Below are 19850 nucleotides of genomic sequence, written 5' to 3'. Positions count from 1 at the left end.
TTCCTTTGAGCAGATTGAGTTTCTGGAGCATCACATTTGTGGGGTCAATTAAACGCTCAAAATGGCCAGAAAAAGAGAACTTTCATCTGAAACTCGACGGTCTATTCTTGTTCTTAGAAATGAAGGCTATTCCACAAAATTGTTTGGGTGACCCCAAACTTTTGAACAGTAGTGTATTTGTCAGGGACTGCTGAACCCCAGGATGCAGAGATGGCAGGCGTAGCGCAGGGAAACAGTATACAGCAGGGCTCCCCAAACTACAGCCCACCAGCGTCCAAAATCCGGGCCGCGGGAAGTCCCAAGTTAAAAAAATAAATAAAAAATTCCTCCAGAAGGTCTTATCTTTGCCCATGTGATGTCAGATGAAACAAAAATTGAGCTGTTTGGCCACAATACCCAGCAATATGTTTGGAGGAGAAAAGGTGAGGCCTTTAATCCCAGGAACACCACGCCTACCGTCAAGCATGGTGGTGGTAGTATTATGCTCTGGGCCTGTTTTGCTGCCAATGGAACTGGTGCTTTACATAGAGTAAGTGGGACAATGAAAAAGGAGGATGACCTCCAAATTCTTCAGGACAACCTTAAAATCATCAGTCGGGAGGTTGGGTCTTGGGCGCAGTTGGGTGTTCCAACAGGACAATGACTCAAAACACACGTCAAAAGTGGTAAAGGAATGGCTAAATCCGGTGTGCTCTATAGTACGGAAAATGTGGTAGTCTGTGTTCATACATGACTAATGCTATAATTTTGATAACAAATTGTATTTGATCTGTAATTAGAGTCCTGAGATGAGAAATGTAGGCACGCCTGCTGTTGAGAGTTAATTCCATCAAACAGCATCTGATGTTTAACTTCATTTCAAGTAAATTACCACCATGTGTGCATTGGCAAACAGCTAAAATTATGGACAAATCAAACTACAACCTGCTGCCCATGAATGTACAACAATTCTTCTCAACAAAAGAGCAGAAATATAAACTTAGAGGAACATCTAACTTAAAACATCGGTATGCACGTACAACACTTAAAGTCTTTAGCATATACGTATAGTACAGGCCAAAAGTCTGGACACACCTTCTCCTCATTCAATGTGTTTTCTTTATTTTCATGACTATTTACATTGTAGATTGTCACTGAATGCATCAAAACTATGAATGAACATGTGGAGTTATGTACCAATGCCAAAAGTATACAAAACAGTAATGGGTGGCTATTTTGAAGAAACTAGAATATAAAACATGACCTTGTCAATATTTAGACCAGGGGTGTCCAAACTAAGGCTCACGGGCCAAGTGCGGCCCGTCATCCGTTTCAATTTGGCCCGCAAAACGTCATGTCAACAAAGCATCACACTTTTAAAATAATCTTAAATACCAGTAAGTCTCTGAATGCCACATATTTGATGCCATATTGTGGACAATGTGAGTAAATCGGACCAATGACGTTCGGAAGTATGAATTAATAGCACAACATTTACTTATAAGACACCATCCAAACAACCTTCCCTAGTCATGGTGCAAAAAAAATAAAAATAACAAAGGCACACACACACATATATATATATACATATATATATATATATATATATATATATATATATATATATATATATATATATATACATATATATATATATACATATATATATATATATATATATATATATATATATATATATATATATATATATATATATATATATATATATATATATATATATATATATATATATATACTGCATATACAGTATATATATATATATATATATATATATATATATATATATATATATATATATATATATATATATATATATATATATATATATACACACTACCGTTCAAAAGTTTGGGGTCACCCAAACAATTTTGTGGAATAGCCTTCATTTCTAAGAACAAGAATAGACTGTCGAGTTTCAGATGAAAGTTCTCTTTTTCTGGCCATTTTGAGCGTTTAATTGACCCCACAAATGTGATGCTCCAGAAACTCAATCTGCTCAAAGGAAGGTCAGTTGTGTAGCTTCTGTAACGAGCTAAACTGTTTTCAGATGTGTGAACATGATTGCACAAGGGTTTTCTAATCATCAATTAGCCTTCTGAGCCATTGTACCATTAGAACACTGGAGTGATAGTTGCTGGAAATGGGCCTCTATACACCTATGTAGATATTGCACCAAAAACCAGACATTTGCAGCTAGAATAGTCATTTACCACATTAGCAATGTATAGAGTGTATTTCTTTAAAGTTATTTAAAGTTTAAAGTTATCTTCATTGAAAAGTACAGTGCTTTTCCTTCAAAAATAAGGACATTTCAATGTGACCCCTAACTTTTGAACGGTAGTGTATATACAGTACAGGCCAAAGGTTTGGACACACCTCCTCATTTCAATGCGTTTTCTTTATTTTCATGACCTGTGAAGTGAAAACCATTTCAGGTGACTACCTCTTGAAGCTCAACGAGAGAATGCCAAGAGTGAGCAAAGCAGTAATCAGAACAAAAGGGTGCACTATTATGAAGAAACTAGAATATAAAACTTGTTTTCAGTTATTTCACCTTTTTTTGTTAAGTACATAACTCCACATGTGTTCATTCATAGTTTTGATGCCTTCAGTGACAATCTACAATGTAAATAGTCATGAAAATAAAGAAAACACATTGAATGAGAAGGTGTGTCCAGACTTTTTGGCCTGTACTGTACGGGGAATTAAATTATGGAATGGATTAAGCAAAGAAATGAAACAAAGCACCAATATGATTCAGTTTAAGAGACTGTTCAAACTACAAGTGTTCACAAAGTACAAAGAAAAACAATTATGATGAACATATTGAACCTTTTTTCTCTCCTTTTTTTTAAAGAGAGATAATGATTATTTATGTATTTAATATTTGTTTACTTACTATGGTACACTATATTGCCAAAAGTATTTGGCCACCTGCCTTGACTCACATATGAACTTGAAGTGCCATCCCATTCCTAACCCATAGGGTTCAATATGATGTCGGTCCACCTTTTGCAGCTATTACAGCTTCAACTCTTCTGGGAAGGCTGTCCACAAGGTTGCGGAGTGTGTTTATAGGAATTTTCCACCATTCTTCCCAAAAGCGCATTGGTGAGGTCACACACTGATGTTGGTGGACAAGGCCTGGCTCTTAGTCTCCGTTCTAATTCATCCCAAAGGTTTAGGTCAGGACTCTGTCCAAGCCAGTCAAGTTCATCCACACCAGACTCTGTCATCCATGTCTTTATGGACCGGATGTGTTGCACAAGTGGCATCCTACGACAGTTCCACGCTGGAAATCACTGATTTCCTGAGATTTCCTGAAATCACTGATTTCATTCTTTCACAAATGTTTGTAGAAACAGTCTCCATGCCTAAGTGCTTGATTTTATACACCTGTGGGCCAAGTGATTAGGACACCTGATTCTGATCGTTTGGATGGCTGGCCAAATACTTTTGGCAATATAGTGCATATTATTTATTTATTCACTGTTCTGTTACAAACAGGGAACAAAGAAATGGGATACAACTGCTACGGTATGAAACGGGGTAGGATTAAATAAGCTCTGCTTCGTCCTACTCCTTTTCGAACGTGATGCTGTGATGAAACAACTGGAAACATGTGATGCATTACGTTGTATCGTATGCATGTTCGACATAAACTGAAACTGAACTGAAATGATGTACAAACCCCGTTTCCATATGAGTTGGGAAATTGTGTTATATGTAAATATAAACGGAATACAATGATTTGCAAATCCTTTTCAACCCATATTCAATTGAATGCACTACAAAGACAAGATATTTTGATGTTCAAACTCATAATAATAATTAACTTAGAATTTCATGGCTGCAACACGTGCCAAAGTAGTTGGGAAAGGGCATGTTCACCACTGTGTTACATGGCCTTTCCTTTTAACAACACTCAGTAAACGTTTGGGAACTGAGGAGACACATTTTTTAAGCTTCTCAGGTGGAATTCTTTCCCATTCTTGCTTGATGTACAGCTTAAGTTGTTCAACAGTCCGGGGGTCTCCGTTGTGGTATTTTAGGCTTCATAATGCGCCACACATTTTCAATGGGAGACAGGTCTGGACTACAGGCAGGCCAGTCTAGTACCCGCACTCTTTTACTATGAAGCCACGTTGATGTAACACGTGGCTTGGCATTGTCTTGCTGAAATAAGCAGGGGCGTCAATGGTAACGTTGCTTGGATGGCAACATATGTTGCTCCAAAACCTGTATGTACCTTTCAGCATTAATGGCGCCTTCACAGATGTGTAAGTTACCCATGTCTTGGGCACTAATACACCCCCATACCATCACAGATGCTGGCTTTTACACTTTGCGCCTATAACAATCCGGATGGTTCTTTTCCTCTTTTGTCCGGAGGACACGACGTCCACAGTTTCCAAAAACAATTTGAAATGTGGACTCGTCAGACCACAGAACACTTTTCCACTTTGTATCAGTCCATCTTAGATGAGCTCAGGCCCAGTGAAGCCGACGCCGTTTCTGGGTGTTGTTGATAAACGGTTTTCGCCTTGCATAGGAGAGTTTTAACTTGCACTTACAGATGTAGCGACCAACTGTAGTTACTGACAGTGGGTTTCTGAAGTGTTCCTGAGCCCATGTGGTGATATCCTTTACACACTGATGTCGCTTGTTGATGCAGTACAGCCTGAGGGATCGAAGGTCACGGGCTTAGCTGCTTACGTGCAGTGATTTCTCCAGATTCTCTGAACCCTTTGATGATATTACGGAGCGTAGATGGTGAAATCCCTAAATTCCTTGCAATAGCTGGTTGAGAAAGGTTTTTCTTAAACTGTTCAACAATTTGCTCACGCATTTGTTGACAAAGTGGTGACCCTCGCCCCATCCTTGTTTGTGAATGACTGAGCATTTCATGGAATCTACTTTTCTACCCAATCATGGCACCCACCTGTTCCCAATTTGCCTGTTCACCTGTGGGATGTTCCAAATAAGTGTTTGATGAGCATTCCTCAACTTTATCAGTATTTATTGCCACCTTTCCCAACTTCCTTGTCACATCAAATTCTAAAGTTAATGATTATTTGCAAAAAAAAAAAATGTTTATAAGTTTGAACATCAAATATGTTGTCTTTGTAGCATATTCAACTGAATATGGGTTGAAAATGATCATTGTATTCCGTTTATATTTACATCTAACACAATTTCCCAACTCATATGGAAACAGGGTTTCTAAATCAATCAGTTTTTGTTTTTTTTATCAGCTAGAACTTAAGTAGTACACATATAGTCGATCACATGCGATCAAATCCATCAAGATGGGAATGCAAACACGCTGTGACACCAGTCCATCGGAGTTATTAATAAACTGGGAAGTGTATAACACTCCCCGACAAAGTGTGTGTGAGAGTGCAGTGTCCACTACATGACAGCATGATGGAGAGAGCAGCAGCTCTCATCCCTGCTGTGTAATCACTGGCTGGAGCATTAGTGTCAGTCCGACTGTGAGCTGTCACAGCATGTCATCACTGGCTGCATGCAGACTGCATCTAATACTGACAGCCAAGACAATCTATAGCGGCACTCTCCACTACATTGAAGGCAACTAGGCAACAATGGCCAGAACGTTGGACATAACACTTCTCAGCTCGCACGGCATTTTAGTTCGCAAGGTTTTGCAGTCGTCGACTTGTTTTGACATTTGGTAAAAGCTCTCAACCAGAGGGCGTTTCTCCCTCTGGTGCAGGCTGTGAGGAAACATTAAAAAAAGGTCAGAATAAAGTCTCGCTTTCATGGAAACGTGGCATGTGCATGATAACGCAGGCGTGCAACATGCAGTGACATCATGGCTGCTGAGAGCAGCTTTCTTTATCCCATCCATCCATTTTCTACCGCTTGTCCCTTTCGGGGTCGCGGGGGGTGCCGTAGCCTATCTCAGCTGCTTTCAGGCGGAAGGCGGGGTACACCCTGGACAAGTCGCCACCTCATCACAGGGCCAACACAGATAGACAGACAACATTCACACTCACATTCACACACTATGGACCATTTAGTGTTGCCAATCAACCTATGCAAAGCCTAATTAGCAGGTGTAGCTAATGTTGTGACCGGGTGGGTAATGTTTATGAGGTTTTTTTGGAACATGTCTGAGCAAAAAAAAAAAATAGCGTTGAAAACTTCAAGATATGTGTTTAAACAGTGTGCAATTTTAAAAAGATAAATGACGATACTTTTGGAGAGTTGGGCGTGGTTTTTTTTGCAATCCGGGAACGCCTCCAGAATCGAACATCTTGCAGACACAGGCTTCGTACTTACCATGGCCAAATTTAAGCACTTTTTAACGACTTTCAAGATCAATTTTTCAGTTTTTTCAGTTTTTCCAGTACCCTTCAAAAGGCGAAAACCAGTGTGAATCAAAAAAATTAAAATTAAATAAATGGTTAAAAATACTTATACTTGTATAATCCAATCCAATCCAATCCACTTTATTTATATAGCACATTTAAACAACAAAATGTTTCCAAAGTGCTGCACAACAATATTAAAAACAATATTAAAATATTATTCTTAGCTCCACCAATGACTGAATAAAAACAAAAAATAAATACATATTAAACCAATATAAAATAAATATGATTAAAAATGATTTTAAAGGGTAAAACCAATTAAAACAGTAAATAGAAATCAACATTTTAAAAACACGGAGGACCACACAACTCACGTAGTGTTAAAAGCCAAAGAATAAAAGTGGGTCTTAAGATGAGACTTTAAACACTCCACCGTGGGAGCAGTTTGAACATGGAGGGGCAGAGTGTTCCAGAGCTTAGGGCCGACCACAGAGAAGGCCCTGTCTCCCCTGGATTTAAGTCTGATCTTGGGCACCACGAGCTGGAGCTGGCTCTCGGACCTCAGAGCGCGCGCAGGAGTGTAAATTTGGATGAGGTCCGAGATATACTGAGGTGCCAGTCCATGTAAAGCTTTAAAAACAAACAGCAAGGTTTTAAAATCAATTCTAAAATGAACAGGGCTTATAGCGCTTTTCTACCTTTTTTAAGGAAGTCAAAGCCACATTCACACACACATTCACACACTGATGGCGGGAGCTGCCATGCAAGGCGCTAACCAGGACCCATCAGGAGCAAGGGTGAAGTGTCTTGCTCAAGGACACAACAGACGTGACTAGGATGGTAGAAGGTGGGGATTGAACCAGTAACCCTCAGTTTGCTGGCACGGTATCAATCCATAGCCTTGTTGTTTGAGGTCACCAAATATGGATGTAGAATTGTCTCACAACATCTTATATATATCAATATGATATTAACACATATGCATATATTAATAAATATACAAATACAAATGTGATATACAAATAAATAAATCATTTGTATAAATAAATGCGTATTTGTAAATATATTTTTGAGATTTGAAAATATAGACAAATAAAATGTATGTATATAAATATGTGACATACAAATATATCAAGAATTTGTATAAATAACCGCGTATTTGCAAATATATTTTTGAGATTTGAAAATATATACAAACACAATTTATAAATATAAAAACGTGACATACAAATAAATCAAGAATTTGTATAAATAAACACGTATATGTAAATATATTTTTGAGATTTGAATATAAATATGCTTGATTTTGTATTTGTATTGAATTTGCATTTGTGGATCGCTTTTTTGCTTTTGTGTCGATGAGACATTCCTCCCACAAATAAATGTGACCTACACACTCCCCTGAACAACCAGCAATCTCACAATATAGAACAGGGGTCACCAACCTTTTTGAAACCAAGAGCTACTTCTTGAGTACTGATTAATGCGAAGGGCTACCAGTTTGATAGACACTTAAATAAATTGCCAGAAATAGCCAATTTGCTCAATTTACTTTTAACTCAATGTTATTATTAATAATTAATGATATTTATCTTTGTGGAAACACTGATCATCTTAATGATTTCTCACAATAAATATATATAGAAACAGATAAATATCAATATGCAACACTTTATTTTTATATTTTCTCTAAGTGCACATTTTTCAAATTGAACATTTTCAAATGATCACTTCTAAGACAGTCTTGTGAAATCACAATTTCCCATTTTAACTAGCTAGCCACTAACATTTTTGAACAAATCATGAATTACTTTACACCATGTTTGTACAAATAATAACTCATGTAAAATACAAAAGTCAACTCTCAAATTTTTAAATAAATCATGTCACACTTTGAACTGGACACCAAATCTGTTATGTTTCTTTTTCAGTTAGTGAAGACCAAGTCTTTAAAATATTTTCTTGGATTTTCAAATTCTATTTGAGTTTTGTCTCTCTTAGAATTAAAAATGTCGAGCAAAGCGAGACCAGCTTGCTAGTAAATAAATACAATTTTAAAAATAGGAGGCAGCTCACTGGTAAGTGCTGCTATTTGAGCTATTTTTAGAACAGGCCAGCGGGCTACTCATGTGGTCCTTACGGGCTACCTGGTGCCCGCGGGCACCGCGTTGGTGACCCCTGATATAGAATGTGAGATATAACTGGATAATGCATACATTTATCATTTATTTTCAAAACGGTTACAAAAAAGTGGGACCCCAAAAATATACTGTGGGACCCCATTTTTATGACTTGATGGGGTCCCTGAGACCCCATTTCGAAAATTCCTAGCACCAACACTGATGGAGTATTGGTGCGCGTGGCCTGAAGGCCGGTTCTAATACTATTAAAATATCATCCCAGGGGCCAAGGATCATTCATTTGCGGGCCGGATTTGGCCTGCGGGCCTTGACTTTGACACCCCTGATCTACATTGTCTATGCAGGAAAATGGGCTCCAGTTCTGTGGATGACATCATACCAAGAGAGGGCGACACATCCAGTCTGCTGATGCAAAAGGTTAGTTATCTACCAATTACTCAAAAACTAGTTGATATTATGGCAAATGACAGCAAAAAACACATCAAGACCACTTGGTAGTGAAATCTTGGTCATCACGGGTCGTTTAACTGCACCGTATTATGCATAATAACATATATAAATAAAAAAGGTCAAGGGCAAAACAAGTTTGATGATGGATGTACAAGTCAGCATTTTGGTGAGGACAAGTGCCTGCAAGTCTAAATGCAATGTTTGCATTAATAGAAAGTATGTTGTGTGTCCCAAGGCAGTGACCTTAATCTAGTCCATGGGGGCGACATAGGCCGAGACACCAGTGACCTCACGCATCAGGCTTTGCAAACACACTCAGTCCAAGTTTTCCAGTCCAAACCTTACCTCGGGGGCAATGTAGTCCGGAGTACCGCAGAAGGTGCGAGTGCTCACTCCGTCCATCATGTTCTCTTTACACATGCCGAAGTCAGCAATCTTAATGTGGCCCTCACAGTCCAGCATAACGTTGTCCAACTTTAGATCTCTGGAAAAAAAGCAGACAAATCATAACAATTTAAGATTTTTTTAGTTTTTTTGCCCTCCCCCAACTCTATTTTTTTTAAAGAATGAGCTTTAGTTGTGAATGACAAACTCCTTAATATTATCTAAAAGGTGTCAGAATGATGGGGAATAATACAAGGCATAGAGTGTGAAGGCCCACCTATAGATGATGCCTTTACGGTGTAGGAAGAAGAGACCAACAGCGATCTCTGCTGCATAGAATCTGCAATTACAGGAACACATTGAGACACACCCACACAATAATCACAGTCACTGAATGTTTTTATTACCTGCAAGTACAAAATACCATCTTATTTTGCCCACATGGGAAGGTTTTTCTTGCCACTAAAAGCTCTTATGTCGTAAATAACAGGGTTTCTGTCTAATTTAATGCTTTTTAATGCCACTAAAAATACATATAATGCCCATGTCCTAGTGCAGATACTTATGATATATACAGTACAGGCCAAACGTTTGGACCAACCTTTCCCTCAATCAATGGGTTTTCTTTATGTTCATGACCATTTTTTCAAAATAGCCACCCTTTGCTCTGATTACTGTTTTGCACACTCTTGGCATTCTCTCCATGAGCTTAGAGAGTTAGTCACCGGAAATGGTTTTCACTTCACAGGTGTCATAGTTTTGATGACTTCAGTGACAATCTACAATAATCAAAAAAAAAGAAAGTTGTATGTTGGGGGACAAGCGGTAGAAAATGGATGGATATATATATGTATACAGTACAGGCCAAAAGTTTGGATCCATATATATATATATATATACACATATATATATATTTACATATATATATATATATAAATATGTATATTTACATATATATATATATATATATATACATATACATATATATATATATATATATATATATATATATATATATATATATATATATATATATATATATATATACAATAGTGTCACAGTGGCTTACACTTGCATCGCATCTCATAAGCTTGACAACACACTGTGTCCAATATTTTCACAAAGATAAAATAAGTCATATTTTTGGTTCATTTAATAGTTAAAACAAATTTACATTATTGCAATCAGTTGATAAAACATTGTCCTTTACAATTATAAAAGCTTTTTACAAAAATCTACTATATATATATATACATGTGTATATATATATATACATGTGTATATATATATATATATATATATATATATATATATATATATATATATATATATACATTATCCAAAGCGACATACATAAAAAATACATATACAACAATCACTGTAAACATGATCATTTAAGGGAAGAATGTAATACAAAATATCAATACAAAGTGTCAAGACAGAATAAACTCTCTGCTGCTGCAGCAACAGAGATACAGTCTATAAGATATATAGATATCTAATGTATTCATACATTGTTTATGTAGGATATACGCATGTATATATAACCTAATCATATTGTTTCTTCAATTTAAAAATAGCTGACCGTTTTTTTCCCCTTTCTCTGGGGATTATATTCCCAGTTTTGATCTCGGACGTCTGGTCACTTATAGCGTATAAGAATATTATATTACTGTTAAGCAAACTATGAATAATAAAACACGCCAAAACATGTGTCCTTTATCATAGCTACACGTATGACAACAAAGCGCGTGAAAATCAGTGGTATTCAGTGAGGTAAGATGAATTAAATGCGCTGACAGTTCATTGCTCCTGCCAAATGAATTGCACTGAGTGGAGCGGATCACCACTCCAAGATGGCGGCCCCGCATCTCGTCTGCGCCAGTAGGCAGTAGCGCTCGATGCTGCCTACCATTATAACATGTCTATGGTTATGACGTTAGCAGTGAGTTTACAGCCTCACTGATTTAACTACATAGCAAATAAAAGTCACGTTACTTAGCCAATAAACGTTAGCTTACATTCAAAACGTACCCTTCTTTGTGCATCTTCAAATGTCGAACGAAGTTTGAAGTTGTTGCGTCTCCGTCTGTAATATTCAAACTGCATGATTTGCATAGGGCTATTCGTTTTTTGTTGACCGAGTCGTAGTTTTAATACCCGAACGAAATTAACTCTGGCATAATTGTTTCTCACTGCCGCATTGTTTGACAATTCTTCTTCATTGGCTGTCCTGCAATTTGATTGGATGAGAGCTGTGTGATGAAAACAGCATAGATCTAATTTGATTGGCTGTTGTACTGAGAGCACACCAGCTGACAGGAACAACACGCTGATAGACACAGATGAAGAAAAGGAAAAATACGGAGCGGCGCGCTCCCAAATAACTTTTTAATCTTTGGGTTTTGGGGAAAGTAGCAAGTCATGTCAAGTCAAAAGGCTCAAGTCCAAGTGAAGTCACAAGTCATTAATGTTAAAGTCTAAGTCGAGTTGCAAGTCTCTTTACAATTTGTCAAGTCGAGTCCAAAGTCATCAAATTCATGACTCGAGTCTGACTCGAGTCCAAGTCATGTGACTCGAGTCCACACCTCTGCTATTTACATTGTAGATTGTCACTGAAGGCATCAAAACTATGTGGAGTTATGTACTTAAAAAAAAGGTGAAGTAACTGAAAACATGTTTTAAATTCTAGTTTCTTCAAAATAGCCACCCTTTGCCACTTTACTGCTTTGCACACGCTTGGCATTCTCTCGATGAGCTTCAAGCACACCTGTGAAGTGAAAACCATTTCAGGTGACTACCTCTTGAAGCTCATCGAGAGAATGCCAAGAGTGTGCGAAAAAGTAATCAGAGCAAAGGGTGGCTATTTTGAAGAAACTAGAATATAAAACATGTTTGCAGTTATTTCACCTTTTTTTGGTAAGTACATAACTCCACATGTGTTCATTCATAGTTTTGATGCCTTCAGTGACAATCTACAATGTAAATAGTCATGAAAATAAAGAAAAACCATTGAATGAATAGAAGGTGTGTCCAAACTTTTGGCCTGTACTGAATATATATGGTCAAAAGCTTACAATTGTCCGTATAGATAAAATTGTAAGCATCTTGAATAGTTGAAACGTTTCCATTAACTGTTACTCTCTCACAAGACTGTTTAATGTGAATGTTTATTTCTGTTTTTATTTATTTTATACAGCAGAAGTTGCTTGGTTGGTCACGCCAACTGCTGCCTGCCTTTAACCGCCAACTTGTGATTAGCTAATAACGAGTGATGACAAAGAAATCCCTTAAAGACATTTTTTTAAAGACCTTTTTCATCAAAGTCAAAATGATCAAAAAAAACTAACATGATGCTTTTGTTTATTTGTTCTACTTTCTTTTGTTATCCCTTGCACATGTTTCATGTTTATTTTGTTTATTCTTCCCCTTATGGTAGTTTTGTTACAATTTGTTAATTACTGGTTGAAAGTTATAGAGAAAAATATTTTATGTGTGCATATTTTGAAAAAACAAAACAATTATAGAGATATTTTTACTTGTATGTTCTGATTGGTTGAATTGGATGTATAATATTGTTATGGCTGGGAAAAGGGAAGTCTGGGCTTCTCTGCTTAGGATGCTGGATGGATATTGGATGGATGGATGGATGGATATTGTTGGTGGAATAAAGTTAGGGAGAACAAAGCACAGCCCGCATTTGAGAAAAACAGGGATGTCAAACTCATTTTAGCTCAGGGGCCACGTGGAGGAAAACCTGTGCACACGCGGGTTGGACTGTTAAAATCATGGCATTAAAAGTAAAAAATAAAGACAACTTCAGATTGCTTTCTTTGTCTTACTTTGGCCAAAAATAGTACAAACACATTCTGAAAATATTACAATAAAAATATCGAAAAAAATACCGGCAGCGGTAAAGTTTAGATCCATGAAGGAAAAAAGAAAGTGAATTAATGTTTATAACTGAATACATTTACGGTAACACTTTAGTATGGGGAACACATATCCAACATTAATTAGTTGCTTATTAATTATTTTATAATTATCATGTTTCGTATATTCTGTTAGTTTTGGACTCCCCAAGTTCCTGTTGTGTGCACTCCTGGGTTTATTTTGGTCACCATGGGGACTAATTGGGTTCACCTGCCTCTGGTTAGTGGTCCCACGCTCAGCTGCTGTCAACCACTAATCAGAGAGCTATTTATTCACCTTGCTCGCCACGCTCAGTGTGGCGTCATTGTTTGCTTCATGCAACCTCTCAACGTAAGTTTTGCTTGTCTCCTAGCCAATGCTAAGTGGTAGCTTAGTTTCGAGTGCGATCAGCACATTATTCCTTTTGCTTGTCTTCTGTTTTTGGTACTTTGCGTTATTTTTGAGAATAAATCATGTTCTTACCTGCACGCTTTGTCCGGAGTGGTCCGTCTGCATTTCGGGAAAACGAACCCCGCAGTAAGTTGCGAAACGAACCCCGCAGTAAGTTGCCAAAACCCCGTCGTGACATTAACATGCAAATGAGTAACATATTGGCTCTTAATTAGTCATTATTAAGTACTTATCAATGCCTTATTCTGCATGGCCTTATTATACAACCAGTAAGGCATTAACTAAGAGTCTTCCCTCAATAACCTCAGAATTATTGCTTATTAGTAACCCTAACCCTTATATGTTCCCCTAGTGTCCAAATAACTCTAAATTAAATGTGAATATGTTCCCCATACTAAAGTGTTACCAAATTTACATATGCATAAAAAGTTGTTTTCTTTTGTAATATTTTTTTTTTAATGAATCAAGTAAAATTTATGACAACCTTTTTCCAAAACACAATATAGAATGTGAGATATAACAGGATAAAGTTATAATATGTATAACATGATATTATCATTTGTTTTCAAAACCCTGACAAAAAAGTGGGACCCCAAAAATGTAGTGTGGTACCCCATTTTTATGACTTGATTTTGAAAATTGCAAGCGCCAACCTGATGGGAGTATTGGTGCATGCAAAACAGCAGCAGGCGGCTGTGGCCTGCGGGCCGGTTCTAATACTAATCAAATATCATCCCGGGGGCCATAGATCATTCATTCACGGGGCCGGATCTGGCCTCGCGGGCCTTGACTTTGACACCATAGGTATTAAAATGATTAGATCCAGCTCCAACATTAAAGTAAGTGTTGCTTGCATCACTAACCTCAGGAAAAACGTGTGCAAGAGAGGCCTGTTCATACCGAAACAAAGATTGTGGATGACAGGCAAGAGGCTTTCTCTGTCTCAATGTTCTCATTCGCTGAGAGCGATGCACAGAGTGAGACCTCTTGTTTACAGTTTGAAAGCCAAACATCCATGCGTAGCAATTTATCGATGATAGCAAAGTTATTAGGTTCATTTTCATTTATCGTTCCATTAATTAAAACAGACGAGCCTCCACCAGGGGGCAGTGTAGCGTACCCAGATGTAAAACATCTTTTGCACAAGCAGCCTTTTCATATAAAGCCATAAAGGAATGGAACGACCCCACAACAAACTTGAAAAGTCTAACAGATTACTCTTCATTAACAATTGAAGTTAAAAAGTGGCTTTGGAGCAATTAAAGCTGCTCACACGGTCACTAAGGTGGGCACTGTGTGTGTGTGTGACAATCATTGGTACTTTAACTTTTTTTTAACTATGTTTGACACATCAAATTAATGTGTATTATATTCATCCATGAGAGCATTTTTGTTGTAAATTGTGAGGTTGTTTTTACAAATGATGACAGATGTGAACAAGAGCATGTATTGCCTGTGTGTGATGATGTAAATGAGGTGTGGTTGTATTGCATAGATGTGTCAATGAAAGGGCATTTTATGACTTTTCTTAATTTGATTACATGCTATAGTATGATTTTATTGTCATAATTTTATTGCATGATTTTTGTATCCCATTAATTTAGGTAGCCTGGGACTGCAGATGGAAATGAGCTATTTAGCTATAATCTGGTACAGAACATATCTGTCTTTGAGTTTAATGTTTCGGTGCATTTTCCCTTCAAATAAAGACTAAACTAAACTAATTGACTTACTGAATATCGGTCCCGGCTTTTAAGTGAATGACTCTTTTTTTTTTTTTTACATCGAATGTATTGCTTTTTAATGGCCTTTTAAGGGCTAATTTTTGTCAAATCCATTTGATGACGTTAATGCTTTTGTGTTAATGGCAGAGTTTAAATGAAGTGGAAACTAATTCAAGTGATGCATTCTTACACTGCCTGTGGTTCCTTGAACTTTCCCACTTGTTGGATGTGGTACATGAGGTCTCCGCCAGTCACGTACTCCATGACGAAGTACAGACGATCCTGTGCAGCGATGAGAAGAGAAAGATATAATAAACACTTCCATTTATTTGTCTGTTAGTCAATGATTTGCCTGCTCGATGGCCTTGTGGTTAGAGCGTCCGCCCTGAGAGCGGTAAGTCGTGAGTTGGACGTTTTTTTAAGCTGGAATCCATTATTGACGTTTACATTCTTTCTTGTGGGGAAATTTGCATCAATAGACTAACTCTTCTATTTAAGAACCCTGTTCAAGAACCAATTAAGTTTGTGAATCGAGATTTCACTGTGTGTAGACAATTTGATTAGTACATTGCATTACCTAAGCAGCACACTTTTATAGAATGTAGAAATGGCCAGAACCTTTTGTAATGGCCGAGAGTAGAGTGTCAAACTCATTTTAATTGAGGGCCACATTGCAGTTATGGCAGCCCTCGGAGGGCCATTTGTAACAGAAATAACATATCGGTCGTGAGTTCAAACCCCGGCCGAGTCATACCAAAGACTATAAAAGTGGGACCCATTACCTCCCTGCTTGGTACTCAGCATCAAGGGTTGGAATTGGGGGTTAAATCACCAAAAAATTATTCCTGGGCGCAGCCACCGCTGCTGCTCACTGCTCCCCTCACCTCCCAGAGGGTGATCAAGGGTGATGGGTCAAATGCAGAGAATAATTTCGCCACACCTAGTGTGTGTGTGACAATCATGGGTACTTTAACTTTTAATATATACACAATTTGTAATAATATATATAATAATATATGAATATAAATGTATAAAGATTTGCCTCATGTCATAATTACACAATTGCCGATGCATCTCATTATTACATATTTTTTACTTACACTGTAAAAAAATAAATCTGTAGATTATACAGTAAATAACCTGCACCTCAGTTGCCAGAATTTTAGGGTAAAATTTAATGTGTATATATAGAAATAAATAAATATATATATATATATATATATATATATATATATATATATATATATATATATATATATATATATATATATATATATATATATATATATGTGTATATATATATATATATATATATATATATATATATATATATATATATATATATATATATATATATATATATATGTGTATATATATATATATATATATATATATATATATATATATATATATATATATATATATATATATATATATATATATATATATATACATGGAAAAAACGGTATCATTTTTTTTAAGGTACAATTTTTTGCGTAAAATCTATTGTCATTTTGACACTGTAAAATTTGAAGGATGACTTTCTGTGAAATCACGAGCCAAGCAGATATTTAAGTATTTATTTGTATTTTATCCCAAAAAAAGTTTGGTTTAGATCAGGGGTGCCCACGCTTTTTTCTGCAGGCGAGCTACTTTTCAATTGACCAAGTCGAGGGGGATCTACCTCATTCATATATATCATTTATATTTATTTATTTACGAAAGAGACGTTTTTGTTAACAAGTTAAATGTGTTTAATGATAATACAAGCATGTTTAACACATATAGATTCCTTTCTTTCATAAAGTCAAGAATATAAATTGGTGTATTACCTGATTCTGATGACTTGCATTGATAGGAATCAGACAGTAGTGATGATAACATCCACATTTTTGAATGGAGGAGACAAAAAGGTATGGTATTTTTTTTTTGTCATAAAGAAATACAATCATGTGTGCTTAAGGACTGTATCCCTGCAGACTGTATTGATCTATATTGATATATAATGTATATATTGTGTTTTTTATGTTGATTTAATAAAAAAAATATGATAAAATAAATATATATATATATTTTTTAATTTCTTGTGCGGCCCATGGACCGATTGGTACCGGGCCCGGTACCGGTGGTTGGGTACCACTGTCTTAGGGGACTATATATATATATATATATATATATATATATATATATATATATATATATATATATATATATATATATATATATATATATATATATATATATATATTTATATATACATATATATTAGGGCTGCAACAACTAATCGATTAAATCGATTAAAATCGATTAATTTAGTCATCGATTCGTTGGATCTATGCTATGCGCATGCACAGAGGCTTTTTTTTTTTTTTTTTTAAACTTTATTTATAAACTGCAACATTTACAAACAGCTGAGCAACAATAATCAAAATAAGTATGGTGCCAGTATGCTGGTTTTTTTTCTCAATAAAATACTGGAAAGGATAGAAATGTAGTTTGTCTCTTTTGTCCGATTATTAATCGATTAATCAAAGTAATAATCGACAGGTTAATCGATTATCAAATTAGTTGTTAGTTGCATCCCTAATATATATATATATACAGTCGTGGTCAAAAGTTGACATACACTTGTAAAGAACATATTGTCATGTCTGTCTTGAGTTTCCAATAATTTCTACAACTCTAATTATTTGTGATAGAGTGATTGGAGCACATACTTGATATTAAATGGACAAAGATAAGACCTTCTGGAGGAAAGTTCTGTGGTCTGTTAAAACAAAAAATTAGCTGTTTGGCCACAATACCCAGCAATATGTTTGGAGGAGAAAAGGTGAGGCCTTTAATCTCCCAGGAACACCATTCCTACCGCCAAGCATCGTGGTAAATAAATAAATAAATAAATGGGTTATACTTGTATAGCGCTTTTCTACCTTCAAGGTACTCAAAGCGCTTTGACAGTATTTCCACATTTACCCATTCACACACACTGATGGCAGGAGCTGCCATGCAAGGCGCTAACCAGCAGCCATCAGAGGCAAAGGGTGAAGTGTCTTGCCCAAGGACACAACGGACGTGACTAGAAAGGTAGAAGGTGGGAATTGAACCCCAGTAACCAGCAACACTCCGATTGCTGGCACAGCCACTCTACCAACTTCGCCACGCCGTCCCTAGTGGTAGTAGTATTATGCTCTGGGACTGTTTTGCTGCCAATGGAACTGGTGCTTTACAGAGAGTAAATGGGACAATGAAAAAGGAGGATTGTCAGAATAATTGTATCTAAGTTATCACAAAACCTTGTGTTGCCATGAGTTCCCGGCGAGCAGACAAAAGCTGTCTTTGATCTTACCGAACAAAAGACTTGTAAAACTCCACTGTGTACGATGGGAAGCGACAGGAAGGTGTCGGTTTCTTAGATCTATTGTAATCCACAGGAAGATCCTGTCTTGACCCGAGATCTACAAAGCAGAGAGAAAGCAGGACCTGCCCAAGCTCCAGGCATCTTTTCTTTGAACTGTTTTGTGACCAAGGGCGACGGCTGTTTACGACCCCTCTCCCCTTAGAAACAGCTGTTGCCATGTAATCAGGGAAAGTTCAAATAAAAGAGGAGGCGTGCAATCCTTTTGTCAGAGCGTGGTGGAAGACTGTGCAAAGTGTACAGTCCAGACGTTTCTCCTCATTGAGCCTAATTGAATCCTGTCCCTGTTTGATTCCTTGCTTCTTGTCTGTTTAATAGATGTCATCAGTGTTTGAACCTGACAAGGATTACTTCCAAATTCTTCAGGACAACCTAAAATCATCAGGTTGGCTCTTGGGCGCAGTTGGATGTTCCAACAGGACAATAACCCCAAAAAACCCGTCAAAAGTGGTAAAGGAATGGCCAAATCAGGCTAGAATTAAGGTTTTCCCAAAGTTCTGACTTGTGGACAATGCTGAAGATACAAGTCCATGTGAGAAAACCAACACATTTAGCTGAACTGCACCAATTTTGTCAAGACTAGTGGTCAAAAATTCAACCAGAAGCTTGTGGATGGCTACCAAAAGCGCCTTATTGCAGTGAAACTTGCCAAGGGACATGTAAGCAAATATTAACATTGCTGTATGTATACTTTTGACCCAGCAGATTTGCTCACATTTTCAGTAGACCCATAATAAATTCATAAAAGAACCAAACATCATGAATGTTTTTGTGACCAACAAGTATGTGCTCCAATCACTCTATCACAAAAAAATATGTAGGAATTATTGGAAACTCAAGACAGCCATGACATGATGTTCTTTACAAGTGTATGTAAACTTTTGACCACGACTGTATGTGTGTGTGTGTGCAAGTGTATGTTAGGAAGGACACACATGCATTATGACACAGTATGTGTCACTTTGTGCTCTCAGGTTGTGTTGTCTGGTTTTCTTTCATGACTAATACTGCACCAAGCTTTTTTATTTATTTTTTAAATACCCTTTTGTATAAAAGCATTTTTTTTTTTTAGCTG

At 36.7% G+C, this 19850-nt stretch overlaps 1 protein-coding gene across 1 annotated transcript in view; it reads right to left on the bottom strand.

The window, feature by feature from the left end:
- The window catches only part of prkcaa (protein kinase C, alpha, a), a 423303-nt gene that overhangs the window by 91365 nt on the left and 312088 nt on the right, over nucleotides 1–19850 (bottom strand). The window contains 3 exon segments of the mRNA XM_062032863.1: nucleotides 9275–9413; nucleotides 9591–9653; nucleotides 15551–15642. Of these exon segments, the coding sequence (XP_061888847.1) occupies nucleotides 9275–9413; nucleotides 9591–9653; nucleotides 15551–15642 (294 nt within the window).

Source organism: Entelurus aequoreus, linkage group LG22 (assembly GCF_033978785.1).
Source record: "Entelurus aequoreus isolate RoL-2023_Sb linkage group LG22, RoL_Eaeq_v1.1, whole genome shotgun sequence".
NCBI classification, from domain to species: Eukaryota; Metazoa; Chordata; class Actinopteri; order Syngnathiformes; family Syngnathidae; genus Entelurus; species Entelurus aequoreus.
The sequence above is the reverse complement of the archived record's forward strand: the minus strand, read 5'-3'. Positions and strand labels throughout refer to the sequence as shown.